Source organism: Rhododendron vialii, chromosome 12a (assembly GCF_030253575.1).
Source record: "Rhododendron vialii isolate Sample 1 chromosome 12a, ASM3025357v1".
Classification (NCBI taxonomy): domain Eukaryota; kingdom Viridiplantae; phylum Streptophyta; class Magnoliopsida; order Ericales; family Ericaceae; genus Rhododendron; species Rhododendron vialii.
This window is the reverse complement of record NC_080568.1, coordinates 4,648,060-4,676,012: the sequence shown is the minus strand read 5'-3', so window position 1 is coordinate 4,676,012 and position 27,953 is coordinate 4,648,060. Positions and strand designations below refer to the sequence as shown.

At 39.9% G+C, this 27,953-nt stretch overlaps 3 protein-coding genes across 4 annotated transcripts; 1 reads left to right on the top strand and 2 right to left on the bottom strand.

Moving 5' to 3' along the window:
- Positions 1-942: 942 nt before the first annotated feature.
- LOC131310934 (GDSL esterase/lipase At3g27950-like) lies at positions 943-7,548 on the bottom strand. Its single transcript, XM_058338209.1, has 5 exons — positions 7,111-7,548; positions 5,419-5,610; positions 4,518-4,690; positions 3,355-3,625; positions 943-1,224 (listed from the first exon to the last, which is right to left on the bottom strand). Exons 1-5 carry the CDS (start codon positions 7,439-7,441, stop codon positions 965-967), a joined length of 1,227 nt encoding a protein of 408 aa, XP_058194192.1. The 5' UTR covers positions 7,442-7,548; the 3' UTR covers positions 943-964.
- Positions 7,549-8,295: 747 nt separating this feature from the next.
- On the bottom strand, positions 8,296-14,540 carry LOC131310927 (eukaryotic translation initiation factor 4B2-like). 2 transcript variants are annotated; one of them, XM_058338198.1, is made up of 3 exons: positions 13,337-14,538; positions 10,171-10,584; positions 8,296-8,630 (listed from the first exon to the last, which is right to left on the bottom strand). In XM_058338198.1, the coding sequence occupies exons 1-3, from the start codon at positions 14,485-14,487 to the stop codon at positions 8,603-8,605; spliced, it is 1,593 nt and encodes a 530-aa protein (XP_058194181.1). In that variant the 5' UTR covers positions 14,488-14,538; the 3' UTR covers positions 8,296-8,602. The 2 variants fall into 2 exon arrangements, with proteins under 2 accessions (XP_058194181.1, XP_058194180.1); XM_058338197.1 differs by lacking the exon at positions 8,296-8,630 and adding an exon at positions 9,139-9,207 and having other exon boundaries at positions 13,337-14,540.
- Positions 14,541-20,627: 6,087 nt separating this feature from the next.
- On the top strand, positions 20,628-25,771 carry LOC131311480 (uncharacterized). The gene is made up of 2 exons (XM_058338968.1): positions 20,628-21,028; positions 25,403-25,771. The coding sequence occupies exons 1-2, from the start codon at positions 20,730-20,732 to the stop codon at positions 25,410-25,412; spliced, it is 309 nt and encodes a 102-aa protein (XP_058194951.1). The 5' UTR covers positions 20,628-20,729; the 3' UTR covers positions 25,413-25,771.
- The last annotated feature ends 2,182 nt before the right edge of the window (positions 25,772-27,953 follow it).

The following is a 27,953-nucleotide window of genomic DNA, read 5'->3' as shown; positions in this document are numbered from 1 at the left end:
CTGTGCAAAATCTGTGCACAAAAATCTGTACCGGTAGCAGGACTCCAAAATCACTACAAGTTTCAGAGCCAATTGGCCTACATGGTTACAAATATCATACCCAAGTGTCATCTTCGATCCATTGATTACAAAGGATCGATACAAAATCTTGTTGACATCAATAATTCTACCTATTCATATGATATTTGTCCGATCCCATGTCTACTCCGGACAATCAAACACGCTCATATAGTGAAAAAGCTTGGCACATTTGGAAGGAAAGAAACGACTTCGTGTTTAATCATCTGGAGGTAAACCCCCTGTCTACTGTGGTTAGAGCTTTCAAAGCTCAAACTGAATTTGGATTAATCTCGGCTATTCAGAGAGAGGTTTTGGAGCACAATGATGCTCCCCCTTCTGCCAATCTGGCCTGGAGAAAACCAATCCCTGGTAGCCTGAAAATTAACTGTGATGTCGCAATTCCCCTGGATAGTGAAAAAGCTACAGCAGCAATGGTGGTTCGTAATGAAGTAGGTGAGCTGATTGATGGTTCGACTGCTACCTTCCCAGTCTACTCAGTTTTACATGGAGAGCTAGAAGCGATCAGGAGGGCATGTCACATGGTTGAAGGCCTAAAAGTTAGCCAAGTCATAATTGAATCGGACAACAGGAGGGCCATTGAACTCAGTGTCTCAGAACTTGTGCCCCCGTGGGAAGTTTTTGAAGTAGTAATGGACATAAGGAGGCTGATGAAGCAGAAGAACTTGAAGATGGAATGGGTGAAGAGATCTGGCAACAAGATTGCTCACCAAGTGGCAGCATGGGCATCAAAAGGCCAACTTCAACCTGACTGGGTTTTTAGCCCCCCCATTGCTTTATTTTCTTTGCTGTATGCAGATGCTTTTAATTCTGAGTTGTAGCCCTGAGGGCCTTTTTGTCTGATCAAAAAAAAAAAAAAAACACGCTCATATAGTTACAATTTTCATCATTGCGAGTGAAGAGACTTGTGACATGCTTGGGTGACCGGAATCTGAGGAGGATCCGAGAGCGAACCGTCAAGGATCCGATCGGCCACCCAGTGGTTTGCAGCTTCAGTGTAATGGATTTTATCCCAGCTTATGTATTCAGATGGGTTGTTGCAAGGAGCTCCAAAAACCTCTGTCCCATTCACTAAGGCCTTTTCCCCACATTCCAAACGGTAACCCTCATGACAGCCGCAGCAGTACCCGAGAGGATTAACAAAACCTGCATCCAGAGAAAGAGAGAGAGAGAGAGATTATAACTCTTAAATTGTTCATTGGCATCCTATAAGACAACTTTCAAGAACAGGCGTGGCCCCATGAATGTGTCTCGAATTCAACTCGGGTATCTACAGATGAAGGGTCCCCCGTCGCCATGAACATTTCGTATAATATGATGTGATAGTCGGTACGTTTAGACTAGCTTGAACACCTTTTTAAACCAACTAGAGGACTTAGGCAAGGGGACCCGTTAAACTGGGGGAGACTAACGGAGGTTAAAGGAAAAGGTGGGCTTGGATTCAGAGACTTAGAAGCCTTCAATCTAGCTATATATGCTTGCAAAGCAGGGTTGGAGGTTGTTTACAGGTGATGATTCTTTGCTATACCAGGTCTTTAAAACGAAGTATTTTCCTAACGCATCGTTTTTGGAGGCACAACCCAAACGAACTTCATCTTGGGCGTGGCAAAGTATTTTGGCAAGCAGGGAGATAATCAAAAGAGGATGGCAGTGGCGAGTGGCTAATGGAGAAAGTATTTAACATTTGGGAAGACCCATGGCTTATGGACCCGCTCTACCCCAAAGTCTTGACGCCTGATTCGAACGATGGGAGGTGCATGGGAAAGAGTGAGTGACCTGATCGATAAGAATACCAAGAGTTGGAACATAGCCCTAATTAGGGAGATTTTTCTGGAACGAGATGCTACTCAAATTTTGAACATTCTCCTCAGTTCTATGGGCTTGAAGGATGGTAAAATTTGGAGAAGGACGGACCATGGAAAATTCTCAGTTAAGACTGCCTATGTAATCGCGAAGGAAATGGCTTGCGGGCAAGGGACAAATGGCGGTGTTGGAGGACAAACCAGTGATGGAAGTAACGATGAGAATAAATGGCGTAGGATCTGGAAAATTCAAGCACCCATGAAGGTTAGAGTTTTTACGTGGAAGTGTTTACATAATATTGTTCCAGTGAATGAAATTCTTTACCGACGCACGATACCTGTTTGATAGAATGTATCCTTTATGTGGGTTGGAAGCAGAGACAGTATCCCATATGCTCTGCCAACGCGAAAAAGTGGTTCGTGTATGGTTATCATCACCCTTTCGGTTTAGACCAGAAGTTATGATTGCTACTCAGTTTGAAGAAATGTGGAAAAGAATGGGTAATGCTACTGTTGAAAGCGGAAAGTGGGATAGTTTGGGACTCTTTGCTCTTTATCTGTTGGAATATTTGGAAGGGAAGGAATGACAAAGTTTTCTCGGGTTCCAGGCAATCGGAAGAGAGGAATCTGCGCTAAGGCAGTGGCGGAATTCACGGAGTTTGGGCAAGCTATTATGGAAGAGAAAGCTGGACATGGGGATAATCATTCAGAGGCTACACTTTCATGGCAGAAAACCACCACCAGGGTTCCTTAAAGTTAATATTGATGGTGCTTTTGTGAAGGAAACTGGTAAAGGAGCAGTGGGAGTAGTAATAAGAAATGAGAGGGGTGAAATTTTGAAAATGAAAGCTGTGCCTATTTCCTTATGCTTACTCGGCAGAGATGACTGAAGTTTTGGGTTTTCGTCGGGCGATGGAAGCAATTCAGGAAATGCGCGGCAACAAGTTTATGTTGGAAGGGGATGCTCAGAGGATTATCAGAATGTTGCAAGGAATGAATCGTATCAGTGCCAATTTGGAAGTGGTTATTTTCGATATTTTAGAGTTAGCTCGTAATTTATGTTCTTGTTCTTTTCATTATAATCCTCGTAGTTGTAATAGGGTGGCTCATTTGGTTGCCAAGCATGCCGTATCTCTGGATCTTCTGCCGACCTGGTTGGATAATTTCCCAATTTGGGCTCAGTTGGAAGCTTCGTTGGACATTTCTTTTGATTAGCTTTGAATAAAACTTATTTGCCGATGGACACCAAAAAAAATAAATAAATAACACCTTTTTAAAAGTCGTCAAATTTTTCCACACAAAAGCTTGAAGAAGCCCACCACAAACTCCGCGCTTTTACAACCCCTAAAGCTACGTACCGGGCCTAACTAAGTCAACAACATCAAGTTCTCGAGATTCGAACTCACGAGGTCTGATATAAAAAGTCGCAGAAACTGGCCAACTGAGACAACCGAACGAAACTAGACGAACTTACCGTGCGCATTTGCTTCGCTGATCAGAGAATACTTGGCTGAGTAGATATCAACATAGATCAACGATGCATCTTGAAATCTAATCCTGATCTGGGACACCTTGTCCTTGAGCTGTTTGTTGAACTCTTGAGCCACCTTATTGTAAGACTTGACACAGCCAACTTTGTCAGCATTGCCTGGTTTTGGTGGACAGTTCGCCTTAAAGTAGGCCAAGCAGCCTATGGGGCCGGTATTGTGTATCCAAAATGCCCTTGCTCCTTGTTGGTATAGTCTCTGGAACAATAACAGAGAAAAAAGTGGAATCAATAAATCGCTCTAGATCGGTCTAAATCAGACATCTTATTCTGGTTTTTTGGAAGGACGGTTCCGTTCGGTTTGGTTCTGATTACGAAAAGTTATGAACTTGTTGGTTACGGTTTTGGTTTATGGATTTATGCTAAAGAACCGCGTTGAACCTTCTGAATTATTTCAAATACATGAATTCAGGTAGCAGTATGGATACTCTTTAATTAGTCATTACTTTTTCTCACTGTATTACTGTAACTCGTGAAATCAATGTATATGAATGTTGCATTTCTATTTTAATTTGTGAGAAACAAAGAATTTGAAACGTTTAAATGTGCTGGTGAGTTTTTGGATTTTGCTTCTATGACTAGAATCAGCTTTTGCTATACTTCAATATAGTCTAGATATAGTGGTCAGTTATTATGTACCGAAACTGTAGAACCAACCCGGAACCAAAACTAATATTCGTGGTCTGGTACCGGTGATGTTCTACGGTTCAGGTTGGTTTCTATTTCTATAGAACCATAGGAGTTGGGCTGGATTCCGTGTTTATCTTAGAATCGAACCAGACCGGTCCATGAACAATTATGCACTCATGAGAGTGTAAAGAAAATATGAGCAGCGCATGAATTTTGTTACTATATTCCTAGTGATCAATGCAGTGCAATTGAGAAATCAAGTTTGTCAAGTTGGTTGTCTTATTTCTCTCCCCAGTGGTGACATGAGTTCAAGTCCCACAGGAAGGAGGTTTGGGGTTCAGGCCAGGCTATGGATAGCCTCTGAACCCCCTGTTGACTAACATACTAACACCCCGCTAACCCCTGCCGATGTATACTGTATGACAAAAAAAAATAGAGTGCAATTGGCAAGATGAGTTTACCTCTAAGGCCAAGGCAAACACATCAATTATGCCAGGAATTGAAGACTGCACTTGCTCCTCTGTCTCCGATGCTAATCCATGGAAAAGATCATTCTGTCCAGTATCCATTGTATAAAGGGCGTTTGAGAAATCATCAGGTGCTGGGAGCCTCATCTTGGCACATGAACTCTGAGCTGATCAATGATCATGCCATGAAAAAAAAAAACTATGAAAATGAAATTCACCAGTAGCCCATCACGGTTCCTACGATCTGAGCCGTTTATTTCATACTCTTTAATGTAGTTCATCTAAAAATGTGAAGTGATCCGATAACTATTATCGTAACCGGTGTGATTTTATCATAATTTTCTACAAAACAGTGGATAGCCTAATTTCAAACTGTACTAATCCTACAATATTTCGAAGCAAAATAGAATGAGATCGCACTGTAAATCTGTAATGATTCTTTGTTAACCCTCGGGCGGTAGCCTAGTGGTAAATAGCTCACTCCCACAGAATTTGTTTTCAGGAGGTGGCAAGTTCGAGGTGTAACCGGATTGTGAGCCTCTAGCTCTCGGTGTGACAGTAAAAAATCTACCAGTGATAGGTTCCTCATGGGTCTACAAGTTTGGAGTCCCTATAGTCACGCTCAAAGAGATATTGCCACAGCTGGTTGTCCCCTCCTGCATCTTTTGATCGGAAAAAGAAAATTATGATCCCCTTGTTATGAAGGATCTCCACAAAGGGCTTACAAATGAACAGTTCGAGTCATTGTTATGGATCTTACGGATGGACAGCCCCCTCAAATCGATGCAAATATGGACTTGGTCAAGCTAGAATTAATTCAAGAAAGCCAAGAAATTTTTTTTTGTTACTACTAGCATTAGCCAGAGAAGAAATGGAGTGAATTACTTGTTCTGACCTTGGTTGTACAAATCGATGGAGCGAGACTTGAACTGTTCGAACTGAGAAAGCTGTATATGGAGATGCACGGGGTTCAGGCCAGGAATTAGCTTTATGGTTGACCCACTTGCAGCAAAATTTGCTCCATGGCTGAAATTTGATCCAACTGAATCCAGGTATGCACTCAAGTATGGCAGTCCCAACCTCTCAGCTGCACAAATTGAAAGAGAGAGATGATGCTTATGGTTTGGCTCTCCATAATTTCAGTTTCCTTTGTTGTGGACTACTGCAACTAAGGATATGACCACTTAAACAGTAAAATGGAAGCAAGAACATTAAATGGAAGGTGCAATTCAATAAAAAAAATTTACAACTCAGGCGTCCAGGCCAACTTACGAGCACATTGACTAATATGGGAATTAATCTCACCGCTCACTTACCACTAGCAATAGACCCAATTTGGATGGCAGCAATCTTGATGAAAAATCTGCATTGGGTGACGGTTCCTTATGACTTTGTGAAGCTAGATCACATGTTTGTAAACTAAGTAGAAATCCGATTCTAGTAATCTCACATTCTACTTCACATTATTAAAGGACCGATTCTAATCGATTTCCCAGAAGTTGTTTCCCATGCAACATTCTTGAATTAAACCAAACACCTGAATAAGATAAGTCCAAAAGTTGTTTTCTCTATATACATTCTTGAATTGTTTCAAACGATTAGATTAGACACTCCTAGTTTACGAGGTCAGCAAAGAGGTTTCCATAGCATACAAATATAGTCATAGGTCAATTCTCCAGGAAATGAGTCATCAAGCACGATTGACCTAGGGTTTTTTTTTTATATATAATTAATTTTCTCATTTCATTCTTCAATGTCTCTCTCAATCTGTTAGGGGGGTTTCTTAATGACGATGAGATCTCCCCCTCCCCGCTCAACATCTCCGACTAGTCGACTACAACCCCACGCTTGTCCAGGTAATAACGAATGATCGGGTCTGTTCCTTAAACTAACCAAACGTTTACTTACTCGGTCCAATTCTCACTTTCCGTTCCTGTTTTCGACTGGTTTAATGAACAATTATGCCTTCTGTTAATGCAGTTATGGTCTGGTTTGGGGTGGTCTTTTAGTCTTATTCTGGGCTTCATGTTCTCTGGTGGTCTTCCAGGTTTTGGGTTTGGGTCATAGGCTAGTTTCTGGTGTCTTGTGTGTCTGTTACTCTTGTGTCTTGTTGATTACTGCTTGCTTTGGATTGCCCTGCTGCTTTCTCTATGTTTGATGCCATCCTCTTGCTGCAGTTGTCTCCTATGTTGCTATTCTACTATATCCTGAGCCTGCCTTATTACCTTCTTTGAATCAGGCGGTTCAAACTGGTTTTGATCTTTGCATTGGTTGCAGCATCCTCCCATCATAATGGGTACCAGGTTTGGGGACAGCCCGTTTATTATTATGCGTTTGTCCTTCAATGGGCCCCCACCTACTGCCGCTATGGGCTGTTTATTGAATGGGGTAGGAGCACTTGCTCCACCATTGTGTGACCACAGTAGGCCACGACTGAAGAGTTCTTCATCCATGGGTTATGGGCAACGGAAAAAAAAGGGATGTTTTAAGTTACAAGGATGTCACTGTTACGTGTTCTAGCAAAAGGGATGTTCTAGTGAGAGGTCTTGTGTAGAAATTCTATAACAATTAGTAGCATTTCTCTTACCTAGAAAATCGATAATCAACCGCCCATCGGAAAACCGGCCGGAAGGTTTACCGAAGAAGGTCTGCCCGTACGGAGGCGGGAGGCCGGCCATCGCGGCCGACATGCCTCCGGTGTCGGAATTCGAGTCCCCGAAATTGAAAACTGCTGCAAAATGACAACTGCCTGAGTGACCAAGACTATGTTTCTTCCCCTGCCTCCTCGTGGCCCTGATAACAGAGAAACCAAAAACCAAAACAAGTCCAATAGCCACTGTTTCCATCCTCTTTCTTTTCCCCCAAGGGCCCTTCCATCTCTTTAGCGTACTAGAATCCACAGAGGTCATTTTCGTCATACAAGTCAAATGAATTTTAGAAGAGGTAAAATTTGTGAATGGAAGAAAATTTTGGAGAGCGTATTAGTTTCTAATTAATGGCAATAATGGTTGCTCATTTAGTTCTCAAAGCACAGAAAATAACGGAACTCGTTGGTTAAGCTTGTTTTCTTTTGGTAAATTACATTGAAGTATTGAACATGGCTCAAATCTGTTGAAAAAATAATACTACTATTTCCGGACACAGACCTGGAGAAGATTTGTGCTGTGCCCGGAGTAGTACGAAACGTGCACCGGATAAATGTATGTGACTGCATATTACATTTACAGGATCATGCGCATCGGACATATGTACGTGATGTAACCCGGACTCTTTTGTGGGATATTGTTTTCCTAACACTCCCGTCATTTGTATCTGCCCTCGACATAGAGCGAACTGGAAATGGTCTCAATTGATAAAACATGGTTAACATAAAACACGGTTAACATGTATTTCCTCCCTACATCAACTCAAATTTGAGTAAACATGGCCTTTGGGAATGAAGAATTAACCTCTGTATGAGAGAGAGAGAGAGAGAGAGAGAGAGAGAGAGAGAGAGAGAGATTGATATGCTCCACAGTCCATAGCAGACTGAGCTTTTAAACGAAGTTTCACTCAAATTCGATTAAAACATGACGCAAGTGACCAAATAAAATTGAGAATTACGGTCTCAATCCCAAGGATTCATTCACTGGATGGAAGGAATGAGGTTGCCACAGGAGCGAATTCAGAATTCATGGGTTCCGCTGCAGTTATTTTTCCCAATGAGAATAAAAGCTTCTAATTCTCATGAGCAGATTGATAACACGTTAAACATCAGCAATTTAGAGAGAGAGACTGCAAAACCGCAACGCCAAGAATGTATATCACAATTAGGAGTCTTAAGGACAACACATAACGGTTCAATACCGTACCTTCATACATATTTTAGAGAAGAGTCGAAAAAATGCAATTTTACAAAGCTTAGAGTTGTAACAATCAATCAGCGCAAGAGTTCCCGGTGGCAATAGTCAAATAAATCCTGGCCCCATTCCTCAGAGCAAAATTAAGAGAAATAAACTAAAAAGGTAAAGAAATATTATTTCTTCTAATTGCCAAAAGTAGAAGGGAGAACTCAATGAATCCACAGCCAAACTGAAGGCTCACCATCTTCTATCCCTTGACCCTGGCCTGCCAAAAAACAAAAATTCAGACATTAGCAATATTTTGTGACAAGTGCATACAAAGAACTAATCGTATCATTCTCAGTTGCGTAGTAACAGCGGGGACAGTTACTGCTATTGCTGCTGCTTCTTGTATAATGCCTAAGGAATGTGTCAATTTTGTTTTCAAGCATTAGGACTAATTAATTGCCTAACCAGAGATACTGGCACAAAAGGATTCACGAGCCAAACCCATTTGGTAGACAGACAATGGCAGAAACGCGAGGTTGGAACTTTCAGAAAAACAGAACATTACACAGGCAAGAATGATGGATAGTCATGTTTAACAACTGTACACGTAATTGTACGTATGATACTGCTATTGAATAGCACCATTCATGCACTACGTCTCAAATGTTACTTTGCACTGTCCTTATTCTAAACAACGCAAATAAAGTAAAGTACACAACAACAACAACAGAACCCATGTAGTCCCCAATCATTGGGAGTATGGGCGGGGGAAGATTGGAAATAGACCTAACCTTTGACAATATGCACAAAGTGATTGCTCTCAGAATACCACTGAAATAGTGGCCCCCCTATACCTGTTTTGTAGTACAAATAAAGTAATGTGAAGAACTAATACCACATTTTGTCAATTTTTGTAGTAAAAGAATTGGCAGAAGCATTTATACACTTTTTATCTCCAAAATTGATCAGCATATTCAAAGTGTACCATTTTGAATTTTTGCAATTGTAACGAACAACGATCCTTTTGGATATGTATAAGATATTTATAAAATGGAGTCAATCAACACAGCAGTATCTTTACATTCTTCTCAATGCGTGGATGGAAGATTGGCTCTGTTCCATTCCTGCATATTAAATCAATGTACCATACATGCAAGATTGCTGTTTTACTAAACAAACTAGGGCTAGTCTAGTTGCTAACATTTGTAAACCCACTACCAAGAGCTCAGAGTGTCAAGTCATGCCGAAGGTAAGAATTGATTATTAGTTCTCCTGTATAGGAGTCTTTCGTTGCTAGTTAAAATTTCTTTGTTTGATGCAGCTACTATCGTATCTCTTTGAATGTAATTCTCCCACCGTTTGACATGAAAAACAAGACATTACTGTTCACCAAATGTCATGTGCACTACATATTATGCATGCTGGAAAGGCTTGAATAAAACACATTCGGATTTGCATACAAAAATGTTAATCCCAATAAGTCTCCCTGCTTCCTTAATTTCCTATTACATTCTATGTTTGGATGTTTCCATTCCCACGTGCCAGGCAGGGTTTCACATGAGGGAAAGTGTTGGAAAGCTGGGTATACATTGTTCGGCCCATTTCCTAACAACCTAAGCTTTTTGGAACAAATGGTGATTCTCACGAAATCGTGCAGTGGAAACCTAACCTATATACAAGTTCAATAACCAGGGCATCAGATCTTGAAGGAAACTCATGAATCGGGATTTTGGTAGAGAAAACTCATACTTCCTTGAAAAAACTGCAAGAGGAACAAAAAGCAGAGATAAGAAAGAGCTATTGGTTGCATTACATACCTGTCCATGTCCCTACTGCTTAGGAATCCACCTTCCCTGCCACCTTGAAAAGATCTTCTATCATCACCTTGCCTTGACCACATATCTCCCGTGCCACGTGATCGAGGCCTGTCCATAAACTCCACATTTCTGGGCTCTTGAAATGACTGAGGAGGGGGCCTCTCATGAAAGCTAGAAACCCTGCCTGCTCCAGAACCCGGCCTCTCAATGGCTTTCTGACCAAAGCGGACTTTGTCATCCAATTCCCTGATCAGCAGCTCCAAATCCCTTTGTCTACTAATTATTTGATCATGCAAAGTAGTCTGGTCCTCACCAGACCCTTCCAGGGGTTCACTGTTTGCATGTGAAGAAGATTCGAGTTCCTTTAGATGGTCTATTTCTTCTTTCAAGTTCTTCTCAGCCTCTGTCTCAGGCCTGAAACGATTTCCCTCATTTAGAGATCAAGAAAAATGTTTTAATAGTGGGAGAACTAACTCACACAGCAAACCCATATAGCAGTGGAAAACAAATATGTCAGACAGTACGCACAACCATGAACGCAACGAGATGACAATTCAGAATGCATCTAACAAACAGCAATTATTTAGTGCCCTTCAAAATTAGCCTCAGGGGATAAAAAAACTTGCCAGCATTCGGAGAGAATTCGCTAACAAACATTGTATGTAGAGGCTAAATAGTCCTAGCGATACAGACAGCAATAAATATTGGTCGTGCAAAACATAAGGCTCTCCGGGGAAGGGGGGGGGAACTTTTGCAAAGCACATTCCAATGTCAAAGACCTTATTGACATGATGGTCATCACCACTAAGACTTTTAAAGGAAACAACCAGGGGTAAGACAGTCTGAGAAAATAATTATGTCAGAATACAAATTCCATTTTGCAGAGAGAAAAGCACAGGTACAACTGCAAATGGATTCATCAGAGCCAATGGGTCAGAATTTCATGCTAAACCCACATATAACCCCTTCCCAAAATATATGGTTCAACTGTGAATGTATGCATAGGAGTGTGTTACTATTAGTTTATCTCTTAGTTCAAATTCTTCTTAGCCTGTCTCAGGCCTGAAACAATACGTTAACTGTGTCTGTTGTCTAGCTTAGCTACTGAGCTTCAACAAATAACTAACTTAAATGGCAAACTCAGAGAAGAATGGTGAACACATTAGTCAGACAATGTGCACAACCATGGATGCAACAAGATGACACTTGGTAGGGCATCTAAGTTAACAATCAGTGCTTAATTCGAGCCTTGTGGGCTTAAAAAAAACTTAGAGAAGCTTGCCTCCACGGTATTTCAGAAAGGATTCTCTGTGAAGAGAAAGAAATATTAAGGACATGTCATCAGCACCACTGAGAAAAGTACAGCAACAATCAGAATGGAGAAGCTTAAGGTAGGTTGTGAGTCCTGGGTCAGAGTAATGAAAGTCAATGGTGCAAAACATAAGGCTTTACCTAGCTGTAAACGAAGAAAGAACGAAAGAAAGAAAGAAAGAAGAGAGGCCGTCGCAAATCAGGTGACATTAAAGACCTTATTCACCGGGTGGTCATCACAAGCAAAACCTCTAAAGGAACCAAATGGGGTAAGGTAGTTTGAGAAATTAAATACTTCACCTAAACTTTCTATGTGTTTTTAGCAGAAACAAAGCATCAATTTACATATACGAGCGTAAAATGAAATAAATGAAGTCAATTGGCAAGAATCTCACGCTAAAACCACTTATTACCCCATGCCCAAATGAAACTAATGGTCCAACTTTTGATATATTTACATACAAGTGGCACATTTGTTGATATTCAAAAGCTGTCACCTGGCCCATGCCTTTTCTAAATCCACAAAACTTTCCAACTCTCAGTCATTTATCTCCCCCTTTCCCTTATCAGGAGATCTCATCCCATCAACATAATGATAGAATTAATCATCTGCCAACACCCGAAAAGTTTTCCGAGATAATGTAGCTCCAAGTAGTTTCAACAACATAAATTTCCCTAACTAGATCAAGAAGCACTTCATAAGCGTAAATTACACCACTGTCGAAAAACCTTATCAGCAGAAGCTAATGAACAAATACCTACATTACGCCAAAAAAGGCAACACGCGAATTGGTTGGCAACATACACAATTTGGCTTATGCAGTATATCATATCAACAAGAGGAAGGACCTTTGTAATCATCAAGAATCGTTTATTATCACAAACGCTGGTTTCCTTCGTGTCACACCATTTCATTTGCATTGCACCCATTGGATACTGCCTTTTTAATGGCGAGAGTCGTTTTTGCACACTGTATTTTGTCAAACTAGCAAATGAGAAATAGGGTAGTAGCAACAACCTTATTTTCAACAACCTTTATTTTAAGCGACAATAGTTTATGAACCTGGGAGATTTTGTATCCATAAAGAGAAGTCTAATGTATAAGAAATAAAGAATGAATGATGAAAATGTGGGATCAGGGTTTGGAACTCTGTACAATCTTTAATACAATTAATTCTTTTTTGCATGCCGTCACTGAGACAGTTCTCAGTCCCCGAACCTAAATGACAATAACAACCTTGCATTGGATTTGAGTATTGTTGCTGCTACAGATATGTGCCGAAGTTAATTAAGGACAAACACAACAAATGAGCCATCTTAATCATCATTCCATAAAGAGCTGTGTAAGGGGGCAGAAACAAAATCCCAAGTCCTTTCTAAAAGGAATTCTTGAACAGTTCTATAGTCAAGAATCCAAAGTGCAAGTACACAGGAAGTGCAAATTAATAACAAGTAGGTATGAATACCTAAAACAGCTTCTACGTAGAGATGTATAGCACATCTTTATGATTAGTCATTGTTTCCTAATATACCCACAAATAATATAAGACATCATAATTCTGGCATTAATTATTAACTCAACCTTCCCAAAAACAAGTAGATTTGTTACAAAAATATGAGCATAATATAATAACTGAAAGGGTGCAAACAGACAGACATCAATAGCTTATATGGGTAGTAAGTATTACAGCATGTTACAAGAACCGATAGTAAAAGGCTATACGCCTCAACATAAAGAGATTAAACCCTAAATAGCTTCAACAACATAAATCTTAGATTGTTCACTGAAACAGAAATGCTGCTGCTATATTGTAACTGGTAACCAAACGAAGGCAAGGAAGTAAACAAAACAAACCTGTCAACCCGGCGATGCTCCAAATCCAAATCAATCTTCCTCCAATCCATACCTTTCTCTTGAAGCAAGACTTCCCTAGGCTTAGCATCCCCGAAAGGATTCACCTTCGGCCTCGGCTGCTTCACACCCCCTCCTCCTTCTGTCCCCTGCAACCCTAACCCTTCAGACCGGCTCGACTGTGCACTCGAAGGCCTACTAGAATGCTCACTCGTCGGCCTACTACTACTACTTCTCTTCGCCTCAATCTCCAAATCCACTTTCTTCCAATCCAAACCCTTTTCAGCCAGCACCTCCTCTCTAGGCCTTGCTGTCCCAAATGGGTTCGGCTTATTACTACTAGTCTTCACCACCGGCTCAACCACCCCACCTCCTCCTAAACCCTCTCCTCGCGGCGGATCCAACACCAATCTCCGCCTTTCCAACGGCTGCTCCCTCTCTCCCTCCCCAAATCCAACCCCTCTAGACCACCTATCCGGCTCTGGCCTAGAATCACGAAAATTCGACCCGAATGTAGATGACCTAACTGGTACCATTGGCTTTTTCCCCGCTCCCCAATTGTCAACCTCATCAGCCCTAGACATGCCCATACCACCAGCACCGCCACCACCGCCACCTAGGGCACCATACCGATTCGAGCGCCCCGAATCAGACGAGGGCAATGGGAAAGAAGATTTCTTTCCCATTGCCCAGTTATCGGCCTCGTCAGCCCTAGACGGCTGATCGAAATCCGAAACCCTAGAGGGCGGCCCACCCCCCCTACGATCGTCATCAAATCCCCCGTACGATCTACGACCGCCGCCGCCGCCACCACGATCCTCATCCCGATCGCGGCGGCCGTAATTAGAAAACCCCCCGCCGAGCCGCCCGAACGACGACTCCTCGCCCGGGGCCCGCTGCGTGGGCCCCGTGGGGAGGCGGAACATCTCATCCGGGGTCAGGCCCCTGCTGGGCGGGGGGACCTGCTGCTGCTGCATGTTGAACTCCTGCAAGGTCATCTTTTTCTTCTTCTGTTTGGTGGAGGAAGCCTCTTTCAGGCTGGGAAAGTTGCCGGCGCCTGCGGCGGCGGCGGCGGCGGCCTGGGCCTTCTCCTCGGCCTCCTCGCGCTCGGCCTCGGCGGCCCATGCGCCGATTGGTCCCCAGGTTTTCGACATTTTTTTTTTTTTTCACGATTTCGATCTGAAAGGAATGAGAAGCGTTCGGTGATATACGTGCGTGGAGTGTTAGGGAAATGGACAGGCTCCGTATTAAGGGAACCGGGGCTCCGAGATCCAAAGGGTTATACAGTTGTTGCCTGTTGGTCGTTTATGCCTTTTTGTGGGGTATGTTGTGGGGACGATCCAACCATCCATCTTGATACGGATGGTTCAAATTTAATTTGAATTCCTACAAATTTGAATCGTTCATTATTTGGACAAAAATTCGAGTCGTCCATTGCTTAAATAAACTGCCAAATCAACCGCGCTATACCGAGTAGTGCAGGGGTGCACTACAACGCTCTCAATCTCTTCAACACATAATCGTTGTTTGATATATAGATACATAATCGTGTCTGGAGTTGTATTTTGAAATTGTGCACTTAGCCTGACTCGTGTTTGAAAAGTTAGGAGCTAGAGTAGTAGAATTGTGGCTGTACTTTTAAGAATACTAGTGTAATTTCGCGTGCTTTGCATGATGTTGTGTACTCATTGGTGTAATTGTTTATGTATATAAAATAGTTCAAATTAATATTTAGTTTTGAAAATAAAGAAATCGTAAGAATAAGTAATTGAATGAAAGGTTATTTTTACAAAAATAAAAAAATAGTATTTTATAAGCAATGCCAAAGGAGTTCTTGTACGAAAAAAATAACATAAAAAACAATATTTTGGAGTACCAAATTATTTTTAATTTCGTAGTCTCAAATAATTAATTAAGGCTATTGTAATTTCATAGATTAATCAAACATATGCACTAAAACTGAAGACAGTTACAAATAACTCAACCTTATTAAAATAAAGATTATAAGGAAAGATATTTCTGATTCCTTCAGGACAAATTAAACATTGCATAAACATATATCAAAGAAATAAGTATTTGGATTAAAATATAAATTTCTTCTCAAACAATAGTAACAATAATCAAGATAACGTCATGGATTAGATTCTAAAATTGTGCGAATAATTATGCTTTTTCGTCTATGTGTTTTGGAAAATAACTATAAAACCTTGCCGCAAGAGAGTCTTTCTTCAAATATCATACAAAAGTAGAGCTCGATTTACTGAGAGCACACAACAAACTATCATGCTGAAAAAGATAGAACCATAAAAATAAAACAATTAGAAAACCCCAGAAAGAAGAGACCATTCAAAATACTTACAATTTGAAGAATTTCTAACAAAATCATAGTCTAAGGTTATGAAATCTAAGAGAATGAGAGAGAGATCGGGGGAGATCTAGTAGGAACGAGGAGAGAGAGATCAACAAGGATTTCTTTCTTTCTAATGGTTAGATTGAGAAGATGTATAAAGTTTTTTCTTCTTAAAAAAGCAAATAGGGCCCTAAAATACCCATGGAAAGCCTTTTCTTCTTAACTAAGCAACCTAAAATATCGAAAATACCCTCGAAAAACATTGTCTTCTTGACTAAGCAAAAGAGGACCTTAAATACCTAAATTACTCTCGAAAAACCTTTACTTCTTGGCTAAGCAAAATAGGACATAAAATACCTCCCAAAAGCCTTTTCTTCTTCATTAAGCAAAAGAGGACCCAAAATATCTAAAATACCGTCGAAAAGCCTCTTCTTCTTGACTAAACAAAGTAGGATCTAAAATAATCTCAACTCAAGACATCCAAAAGAAATTTGAAAGACGAAATCTACAAGGGTAATTTTGTCGTTTGACATGGTAGCTTGGCTTGCCTTAAATTAGGGAAAAGAAAGATTTTTTTTTTTGTACCTATAAAAACAATATCCCTTAAATTAGGAAAAAAAAGATTTTTTTATACCTCATTTTCTTCTTGACTAAGTAAAAGACCTAACACTGAAATGCCTAAAATATCCCCATATCTTAACTCCACTATTGACAAACTACAAGGACAAATTGGTAATTTCATGGTGTGGCTTGGCTTGCGATCCTACGTTCTTTTAGATCTTCCAAACAAGGCGAATTGACGACCATATCCTTCAACTCAAACTATAAGGGTAATTCTACGATGGGTAATTTTGTATTTTCACGGCATGCCTTGGCTTACTATCCTATCTTCTTTTATTATAAGTGTATTGATTCACTGCAACCCCAATGAGTTTGGTCAAGTGAGCTTGCGAAGGCAATACGCATTTGTACTCCTAAGTTTGTATGTTCGAATCTCATGAAGTCAACCATTCTAAAAATTGGGGTCACTGGAAGATTTGTCTAGTCATTACCTTCATGACCTTGAAATTAGTCGAGGATGCAAACAAGTTAACTTGGATATCTGGCTAACTTGCGTGACATGATGCGAATTTTTCTGTTGTTTAACATTGATTTTTTTGAACACCAATTACAACAATCTCTTCCGTGTATAAAACAAGGGAGTAACAATTTATTTTGATAGGTAGAAAGAACTTGAAACCATGTTTGTTTTGGATCTCTAGACCCAGCCGTTCCACTCATTATCCCAAAAAACTTCCTCAAGTCTCAAACCGAACAAGGTCTGAATGTCTCAAATTTCCATGTTGTGGTTAAAAACATTCAGTCTATGGGAAAATAGAGAGCGGGGGGTGGGAAAATTCCAGAAACAAGAAACACGTTTGTACAAATAATTGTACGACTCACAATGGGTGCGCCCCCTGCACATTCTACTTTGTGTTTTATTTTTCTCAAAACAATTAAGGAAATTCCTGAGTTCTAGAAAATTTGGAATTGTTGTCTGAAGACTTCTCAACCAACACTACATTTTGCATACAAAATTTAAATTTATAGTTATATATTACTACAAGGTAACGACGAAAATTGTATGTATGTACCACTCTAATAATATAGTAGTACTGTCATTTTAATGCTTGTGATTAGTGATGCAGTCGCGTGACGTGGTATCAAAATTCCTTCTTAATTTGTGATCGATATTTATTCTAGGTGATCCGTTCATGCTTCTTACCCCATTTATTCTTATTATAGGTCTATTGCTTTACCATTTTTAAATACTAAGTGATGGGTCAAGACTGGTAAATGGTAATCTTAGGCAAAAAGTATCTGTAGTTTGAGACTGTATTCACACCGTACTGTACGTGTAGCGAAACGAAGAAAATAAAAACAGTATATACATTTTCTAATTAGTGGATCGTTTGTTATTTAGCAGGTGGTACTACGAAAATTGTAGAGTGTGGTGGCAGATCTTGTTGGCTACATGGCATGAGCTGGATTTCTAGGGGCGGCAGAGTCCGACTTTTAGAATATCGATCTTAAATGAAGATGGACCGAATTAACAAAGACAATTTCTTATCGACATAGTACAGTACTACGAATTCATTACATAAACTTATATTCAAATAACAGGGTAAATTTTTTTAAAATGAAGACCGAATGTATTTTTATTTGCGATTTACAAGCAGCTAATTGATTAAACCCTTGCTCACTTCTACGGTCCCCCGGCCGTTAAATTCAGGATAATATCATTATCGCTCACGAGGCCAGGTGTTTCACTACACAAGCATAAGAAGAAGGGGTTAAAGCTTTCATGGCAATTAAGTTGGATCTTAAAAAAAACATATGACAGAGTTAGACTGAACTTTTTGGAGGCTGTGATGAAGAAGACGGGGTTTCAGGACTTACGGGTGAAATGGATTATGCTTTTGTGTTTCCATTATCTGATACTCGGGCGTGGTTAAAGGATCCAAAACGTGTGAGATAACCCCCCCTTATAGAGGTCTTCGAGATCCTCTCTCTCTCTCCTTACCTCTTTAAGACGGTAGCAGATGTTCTTCCCTTGTCGATTTCAGAGGCATATGTAAACAAGAAAATCAAAGGGTTGAGAGTGCGCATTAGGGGGCCTATACTTTCCCACCTCTTCTTTGCTGACGACTCTCTAGTTTCCCTAGAAGTACCTGGTGGGATTAAACGCGGAAGCACCTAAGGACCGAGATTTGAAACACAACCATAATCACAATCAATGGAAGTACGATGAAAAATAAAATATAGAGAGACACGCAAGAATTACGTGGTTCGGCAATAACATGCCTACTCCACGGGGAGGATCCCGTTCTTTTACTATGAGACATGCCTACTCCACGGAGAGGATTCCGTTCTTTTACTATGAGCGAATTAGTACAAGAGAACACCCGAATTTGAAAACCCAAACCCAACCTCTTATACACCCACTCTCACACCAAGTACAAGACTTGACTTTTACACTTACACACCGGAAAGTCTACTGGCACAGCAAATCTGTGCACAGATTGTGCATAGATTTCTATGTGGGGCCCACTAAGAGTCCCACACAAGTGATCTGAGTCGTTCATTATGTTTAAAATATTTTTTCAAGGGCCCTCGCGAAAAATAAACTCAATCCGATACCTATAAGTGCTTGATTTAATCATCTAACTTTTCATTCAGTAGACTGGTTCCTTACCCACACTGTTTTTCACCTCATTCTCTACGCCGAAAATACTTCCTCTCATGCCAATTTATATGCACCCACCAAATCCATGCAATAATAACCATTTGCCCGTTCCCAACAAAGGAGTTGGAAGGTCACACGGCAAGAAAGAAATCAGCCAACACCAGCTATCACTTCGGTTCCAGAGACAAAAAAAAAAAAAAAAAATCATGTGCAAGACTTTTAATTAAACTGGAATTTGAACCATCCCAACAGTACCAACAGAGATCTGCAGAGCTATCAAAGGATATCCTGAATAGCTTATGTGAAGCTTCAAGAGAGTCGGCGAATTACCATGCATCAGAAATCTTCTTCTCAACTAGCACGCCAACTTCTGCGAAGGAAAAAATTGGCCTCTGGGATGAAGTAAGGGACTAAATAGCTAGGCATTCCAACTGGTTGGGGGACACTGAGTCGAAGAACCAAGCTCTTTGCTTGTGTACAAAGAAAGATAAATGGAGAAAATTAAAATTGATTTTGACACTCTACTTTTGTGTCTTTTTCCTATTTGAAATTATAACAATATCTTTTAAAGTGAATGAACACTAATAAAATAAATGATAATTTCACATAGAATAAAAGACAAAAAGTGAAGTGCCAAAACCACTTTCCAAAATTAAGGGGTGGAAACAAAGCATGTTATCTCAAGCGGGGAAAGAGGTATTGATTGATTAAAAGCGGGGCTCAAGGGAAACAAAGCATGTTATCTCAAGCGGGGAAAGAGGTATTGATTGATTAAGTCCTGGATGGAAATGGGTGTCCGTTTTCAAAACCAGAAGTTGGAGGTGTTATGCCAAGTTATATTGTAAAGGAATGGGATCCTCTCCGTAAGGGTAAGCAAAATAACTGTCAAATCGTGAATCTAGTCCAATACCAATAGTGTGGTTTAGAGTTTGATTTGGGGTTTGGGCCTATTTTTTTTGGCTATTTGGTGTTGAGCTGTAATTTTCTTATTTGAACTTTTAGGCCTTTGCCATTAGCTGTTTTTACTTGTCTGATCTGGGTATTTTAGACCCATGACTGTTCCGGGCTTGACCCAATTCTCGGGCTTTGGCCCTCAAGTGTTTGGGCTTCGGCTCTTTAGGCGTTGACCAACATTTGGTTGGATCCCCCTTCCCTCTTCTCCCTACTTGATGTACCCTATCAAGTTTCTTAATAAATTTTGGCCATTTCAAAAAAAAAATAAAAAAATCCAAACTAAATGGCTTGGTTTAGTTTTTCAATAATGTGATTGGTCTCGATTTTAAAAAAATAAAAAACCGTGTTAAATGGTTTAGTGTGTGGATTTATGTTAATGTTCCAATTTCAAACCGATCATTTTATATGTGTGTGTAAATAATTTGTGTAAATAAATTGAATAAATTTTTTTCATAATAAATTAATTTTCTAATACTATAATGCTCCATTCTACCACCCTATTTTTTCCTATTATTATAGCCGATTCTTATAATTTCAATCAATACACTAAAGATGCATGGTTTAGATTTAGTCAATTAGTTTTTTTAATCTTTTTTCTCGACTACTAATTTTCTAATCTAATATTCTATTCCATGACCTTATTTATTCACAACTACCGGTATTCTACTCATTTTTGGTTGATGTTAGTATTTTACTGACTTTTGTTGATTTTAATATAACTATTCCTAATATAAGGGTAAAACCGGTAAAAAGAACTCAACAGTGCGCAGAAAGGCTGCTTGTACAGCAAATGGGCACAGCTATCGTGGTATGGGGTTCATTTGGATTCCGAAAGACTGAAGAAACGAAGCCAGAAACCCTAGGAAATGAATTCGATGAGGAGTATCTTCTCTCTCCCCAGCGTTGCGCTGAGATCACCGAGCTTCGAGCTTCAACAATGGCGGGGGATCAGGGTGAAGGTTCGGTACGGAAACCTAGAACAGGCGTTGACGTTCATGCAGAGGAAGATGCAGTCGAGCGGGATCGAACGGATGATAAAGCACGAGCAGACTCACCACATCAAGAATTCGGAGAAGCGCGTCTTGGCCCGTAAGAACCTCGAGCGAAAGATCAGGTCTCAGGAGCTTGCGAGGAAGCTCAAGTCTATACTCATTAAGAAAGTCAGGTAATCATATACAAACCTCTCTTTAAATAATCTCTCTTATAGCTTTGCAGTTTAGAAATTGGAACTGATTAGAAATTGAAAAATGTTGTGGCTGTTTCTGATAGGATTGTGGACTAAAACTGGAAAATTACGGAAGTAGAAGTAGGAAAGGGGAATTATATTGATTGATCTCAGACTGGATTACACTTGGGAACATTTTGTCCCATTTCTTAGGTCATAATTATCTGCTCCCTTCTCTCACTCAGACTGGATTATTGTTTGGGCTGCACTTTTGATCACCGGAGGGTTCACAAAGTTATGGGTACTTCCCGAGTCGATTAGGATTGTTATGGCCCTGCCCTTAACAGACCCCAGTACCCTCATAGTTCTTAATGAGTTGCTCCCAAAAAGAGCATGTGCTGAGATGTGCATATCATCATCTGGTATAGGTTCCTCTACATCTTGAGTGTCTTGTCCTGTGTCATCTTCTTCCTCATCCTCCCCAATCATGAGATAGAGCTGTTTCTTTTGACATTGGTGGCCACGTACTAATTTTTCATCACAATTATAACATAAACCTTTTTCTCGCTTGGCTTCCATTTCCTTTGGGGTCAGTCGTTTTATAGGAAATGGTACTGCACTAGAAGAAGCAGCAGCTGAAAACTTAGATTCCATTGAAGTAGTATTTGGATAGCTCAGGATCAGATCTTACCCCATTTGAAGGTCAGGGTTTAGGAATGGTCAGGGTTGTAACCATAGGAGTCCAGCCACTGGTGGGTGGTTTGGGCAGGACTCTTGATCGCTTGGCCACTGCTTCAAAACTCTCCTTCTGTAGTTGCGCAAGCTCCATTGCCTGAGTGATATTGGATGGCTGAAACATTTGCATTCCTGCCTTGATATCATGATTATCATCCCTCTAACCACTTACGAAGCAACTTACAAAGAATTCCTCTGTTAGGCCCATGGTACGATTAGCAAGCTCCTCAAACCGCTCCTGGTAGGCCTTTACCATGTTCGACTGTACCATGTTCGACTGTCTAAGTTTGGTTAACTCCCCCATCACATCCTCAAACGCATTCACCCCAAACCTCATCTCCAAAACGTAAACTCCTTCCACAGTGCTGGTTTTTGTGCCTTCTCGAACCATTGGATGGCTCGATCATCCAAATGCATCACCGCCAATTTTACCTTCTGTTCCTCTTCGATTTTGTTAAATTCGAAAAACCTCTCGCATTTGTAGATTCACCCTGTTGGATCTACCCCTGAGAAATGGGGGAAATCGATTTTTGCAATTCGTGTCTGTACAAAACTGGAGCTTACAAGGGGTGTTTTCTGTTTCTCATTAGACGATTCTACCAATTCGCCTTCTGGAGTCAAATTTTTTGATGCGAGCTGTTCACATTTCAAACTTAGGGCGATGATCAGGTCCTTGAGTTGATCTATCGCATGCGATTGTTGGGCTATTGCGTTCAAATGCTGATCGGCGTTTTCCTTGAGTTGTCGTAGGGCTTCCTCGGCTCTTTTCTATTCTTGTGCTCTGGTTTCCGCCATAGGCGTTATGTCCAAGGAACTACAGCTCTGATACCAGTGATAGGATTGTGGACTAAAACTGGAAAATTATGGAAGAAGAAGAAGGAAAGGGGAATTATATTGATGAACTCAGACTGGATTACACTTGGGGAACATTTCGTCCCATTTCTTAGGTCATAATTATCTGCTCCCTTCTCTCACTAACCTCCCCTTTATATAAGCTACTCCCTAACAGAAAAGGGAATAAAACAGAAAATGCAAAAGGAAAAACAAAAACAAATTGGGAGCTAACAACTCGTAACAAACTCTTCAACAAAATAGCACTCCACCTCTCTGTTGCTTGTCCATTTATCCAGCAGGAGCACCCTCCGCATCAGCGTGCCTCTGTCCAATAGAATTGCCACATCTAGCAAGGGGTGTATCAGTTTTCTTGCATAATTGAGCACCACAGTACTTTGATCAGGGGCGGGTCCAGGATTTTCATTAAACGGTAACAAATATGTAAAGAAAATTTTTGTACACAAAAAAGCTCTATATAAAATGAACACAAAAAAGCTCTATATAAAATGAACATATTTATTTTAGTTGAGGATTTATTACGCCTATTTTGTTGTGTGTGTTTTGTTTGCTCAGCCTAGTTTATTGTGTTTTGTTGAGCTATATTATCTATTTATCCATAAATTTAAGTGAATTTTCATTTATGGGGTTTGCTTGAACCCCATCAACATAAAATGCAGCCGCCCCTGTCTTCGATACACTTTGGATATAGAAAACCAGAAAAAAAGAAATAGGAATGAAGCTAAAGAAATGGAGGATTACAACCAATGGTAGTTCCGAATTGGAATCTGAAAAACACACGATACAATAGCAAAGGCTGGCTCCCTCGCCCCCTCTCTTATACACAGCCCAGAACTTGAGAAGGAAAAGTTGGTACAGGAAACGACTCAACGAACCAAACATCTAACAGTATAAACAAACCGACTCTCTAATTTGCACTTGAACCACCAAGCACCTGATATTTACAAATTAAACCCCAGCCGTGATCATTTTTCAGCCTGCATAGATTACCTAGCGGTTCTATGGTTAGGCCATATCCAACCCTTATTTGTACCTTTCATTCAAATTTTTGTAAGAATTTGAGTAAAAGCTTTATTTGGGATGAAGTGCTCTAAGATAAACTCAAATCTTAGCATGAGTGTTAGTAAAAGCTATGGCAAAGTTGTAGAATTGAGAGGCACAAAATAGCCTTCTACAATTTGATTAGATGTTTGAGTCTCCCTTCATTTGAGTTAAAGTTTGGGTAAAGGTCAATTTGGTAAAGGTTCGAGTCAAGGGTTGGAGTGAGTTTTGAGGTGTTTTACTCAATTTTTGGTTATGCATAGAAAAAGGGCGAGAATTTTGAGTTTTACTCAGGTATTGGTTATCTAATTGTATGTTTCTTAAGGATTGTGATGAAAGTTTTGAAAGAAACTTTTTTTTGGTACCATTGCTTTATGAGAGTTTTGATGCAAATTGTTCAATTACACTATGCAAAAGAATTGTTCAATTGCGCACGAACGACGTAGTTAACTTCACCAGTAGATAAGTTTTGAGATTTGTCACAAGGTAGTTTCCATTACAGGGAAGGATAGTATGTGTACCAAGTCCGGAGTTGCTCCATAGTTTGGCTCCTTGGATATTTCAACTTGTTTCCTTGAGGGATGACAGTTCATTCCTTAATATATTCGATGCACAAATTCACCCGAATGGTTTATGCTTCGGGACCTCGTTTTACCTTGTTATTGGAACCCTGTACTGTGTTTCTGTTGATGATGTTTTCACATGAGTTTTCCCATCGAAGTACCTATGCATTTAGCAGAATAGCAGGCCTAGTTCTCTAGAACTTTTGTTTAATTGAATCTACGGAAGATCCAATTTTATACAAAATCAGATTCATCATTTTTCAACTCATATTGCCAAGGTGACATTGCTTGCCTTAGAACCTTTGTTTTGCATTTTATAGATGTTTCATTTGAGGAAGTTCAGTTTTTTAGAGTCCATTCTTTTGAGTATAACCATTGAAGTCTACGAATTAACCAGGCCTAGTATCTCTAGAAATTTTGATCGATTGAATCTACCGAAGGTCCAATTGTTGTACAAAATCAGATTCATCATTTTGAACTCCTATTGCCAAGATGATCGCTTGCCCTGGTGTGTTTGTTTCGCATTTTACAGATGTTCTCTGGAGAATTTGGTTTTTTACCGTCCTTTTTTAGTTTGTATGATAAGTAGTAGGAGTAATTTGCAATAAGGCGGATTTGAAAGTGCAAATGGATGGGTTGGTGGGAATCAACTACTTGTCTACCATTAACAACTATTGGATAACAATCAACTATGTACTTTCACTGACACAATTGCACAATCTCTCTCTCTCTCTCTCCCCACAAGCGTACAAACTATGTATCTTGTATAAACCCCAGGAATGATCCACAGTCATTGCTACCTTAAGATTTGTATAGTGAATGAAGCTTGATTTTATTTATGGGTGTCATTTTCTAATTCAGCCTTCATAGCTTACTCATCTCTTTATGTTGCTTCATCCATTCTGACCAATTTTGACCCCAACTCATGCCGACTCTTCAATTTTGACCCCATTTTTTCTTACCCCAATCATTCCGGATTCTGTTTGTTGTCGTTCCACAGTTTGCCTTTCTGGTTTCTGTTTAGTCTATAGGGGCAGATCTCTATGGTTGTATGAGCTATTATTTCCAACGTTTCTAGTTGAAAGAGTTCTTCACAAAAGTTTCTACTCACATTGTCCATGGACTGATTTATCTGTGAGACTGGCTACTCTTATGCTGACGTGCTCGATTTCCATGTGTGCAGGGGTCTATGAGAGCAGATATGAAAGCAGTGATTTTGTTGATTGGCTTCTTACAAAAGGGACTCTCTATATGGCTTCTGATTCACTAGTCATTTATTATTCCCCCATCAATCCCTACTTTCTGGACTTTAGAAACAAAGCAATTGAGTTGGTTTCTTCTGTATGAAGCATTTTAGACATTTGGTCATTCACAAGATGGAGTTGTTCACATTTATCTGCCACATTCACCTGATTGGTAATTCGCTTTCCGTATATGCCTATAAATTCTTTTCTGTCCCCAGAAGCATTGTGTAATCGATGTGTAAGATTTTTGCAAATAGGCCTGAGCTTTTTGTCTCATCGAAATGGGATTATTTGATTATAACCTTGAATCAGGCTGTCATGTAAAGTTTAAAGTTTTCAGCATCGAAGCAGACCATCAAGAAAGTGTGTTAAGGTTGCTGGTTTGGAATAGGTCTGGCAAAGTCTTGTGGTTTTCTGGAGGAATATCGAGAGGAGACAGAAAATGTGAATTATATCTCCTACAAAATGATGACTGTTCATGTCAATAGTTATCGGCATGCTTATGCGATACAGTTACTCTACATTGTTATACTCTAAAACCGTGACATCGTGACCTATCACTGTTATGACGACCGATTCCGACATTTCAAACCTTGGATTAGGCCTCACTAAATCAGGAATGTTTTCCGTCAAAAGTACTACCAGATTCTGCAGCTGTCAAGAAGATTCATGGGACCTTTCTTCCCCCCAAACCCTAGAAATAGAATGGATCAAATTTCTAACAAAAACAATTATGTACCTTGTCGAGCCGGGCCCAGCAGATAGTATCTATACATGCGACCACTGGCGATTTGGCTTCCAAGAGAGTTGGAAGTGACGGCTTGCTTGTTTAGAAGCTCTTCTTTTCAAAACGGTGTGGAAAAACGTCACAATCTACGCAGATTTCTAGGAACTTGTTTATGGATTGAGTGATTCAACAAAGCTCCGACACAGTATTGCAATCAGTTATCGAAGATATTCGTGTTCTGTTTATCTATTTCAAGTCAGTGTTTGTTTGTAAAGTTCAACGCTGTTATGTAATACCAGCCCATCTTTTGGCTACCACGGCCACCAGAAACATGGGCAGTGTATTGTTCTTGTAACTCTCTCTCTCTCTCTCTCTCTCTCTCTCTCCATATATTCAATTTTTCAAAACGATTTAATATGATACGAGAGACCAGTTAAAAGATTCTATGTAAATATAAATAACTAATGTAAAGTATGCGATATAATTCCTTAACTAATGTAAAGTATGCGATATAATTCCTTAACTAATGTAAAGTATGCGATATAATCCCTTTCTTGAATAACTTTAAGCATCAGCACGAATTGGTAATGGTGGCCTCGTATTTTGATAAAACCCAATAGGTCACTCGATTGCGAACATGACGGTAAGTTCGATTTCCACCGCAGCAATAAATTATAGTACTATTGATCTCTCTTTGTCTGGTCGGTCTAGTTGTTAACTTCGGAGTTCTAAAATTAATTCATGTGCTCGTAAATTGGTTTCGACATTTGATAATCGGAAAATTATTCAATACTTTGAGAGTATATTCTCTCCTCTCATATAACATATGGGGCCTGTACGAGATCTGCATGTAGGTCCCACATGTTATATGAAAAGATGGATTAATTTGTACTCGTAAATTGGTTCGGACCCCTAATAATAAGAAAATTATTCAATACTTTAGGAGTATACTCTCTCCTCTCATATAACATGTGGGGTCTGTACGGAATCTGCATGTAGGCCCCACATGTTATATGAGTAGATGGAGTATACCCCGGAGTACTGAATAATTACCCCTAATAATAATTGTGAAGAAATCATTTTATAGCTTGGGACAAAATCCTACAAAATGTTTCCTGGATAAATATACCCTCCTAGGAATGGCAACGGGATGGGACGGGGCGGATTTTGGCACACCCTGACCCAAAAATTATTACCTGGCCCCGACGACCCCGACCTGACTGGGTATTTTTTGGGTACCCGTTCCCAACCCAATTGGGGAATGGGTTTACCCGCCCCGTCCTATTCCGTAAGAAATTAAAAAAATTGTTAATCTAAAAGTAAAATAAAAGAAAATAGTTATAAATAAAGTGGTAGTTTAGTATAATGGTGAAAATATAAAGGTAAGAATATAAATTTTTTTATATAATGATACTAATATTAGGGTAAAAATATTAAAATTTTAAGTATAATGATAATTATATTAGGATAAAAGTATATTTTTATATATAAATATATTTCGGGACGGGTTCGGGGCGGGGTGCTTTCACCCCGAACACCCCAAACCCGGTCGGTTTTAGGATTTTAACCCCGATCCTATACCCGAAAATGAGGTGAAAATCCCGGTCTGGTTGGGGCGGAGTGGGTCCAATTGTCATGCCTGTACCCTCCACATGATTGTTCAATGCACTTGGCACCATCACATGATTTCCTAAACTCTTCTTCCATCACACATTTGTGTGGTTTCTACCATAAAGTGTGTGGAGCTCGCACAAATGTGTGGT

What these genes read in the sequence shown, in the direction of transcription:
- LOC131310934 (XM_058338209.1), bottom strand. Translation starts at nt 7,441, where the DNA reads ATGACGAAAATGACCTCTGTGGATTCTAGTACGCTAAAGAGATGGAAG. An exon ending in GTTGATTATCGATTTTCTAG is followed by an intron (nt 5,611 to 7,110) that starts GTAAGAGAAATG and finishes CAATTTGTGCAG; the next exon opens with CTGAGAGGTTGGGACTGCCA. An exon ending in CAGCGAAGCAAATGCGCACG is followed by an intron (nt 1,225 to 3,354) that starts GTAAGTTCGTCT and finishes CTCTGGATGCAG; the next exon opens with GTTTTGTTAATCCTCTCGGG.
- LOC131310927 (XM_058338197.1), bottom strand. Translation starts at nt 14,487, where the DNA reads ATGTCGAAAACCTGGGGACCAATCGGCGCATGGGCCGCCGAGGCCGAG. An exon ending in GAGCATCGCCGGGTTGACAG is followed by an intron (nt 10,585 to 13,336) that starts GTTTGTTTTGTT and finishes AAATCGTTTCAG; the next exon opens with GCCTGAGACAGAGGCTGAGA. An exon ending in AGCAGTAGGGACATGGACAG is followed by an intron (nt 9,208 to 10,170) that starts GTATGTAATGCA and finishes ACTACAAAACAG; the next exon opens with GTATAGGGGGGCCACTATTT.
- LOC131311480 (XM_058338968.1), top strand. Translation starts at nt 20,730, where the DNA reads ATGAATTCGATGAGGAGTATCTTCTCTCTCCCCAGCGTTGCGCTGAGA.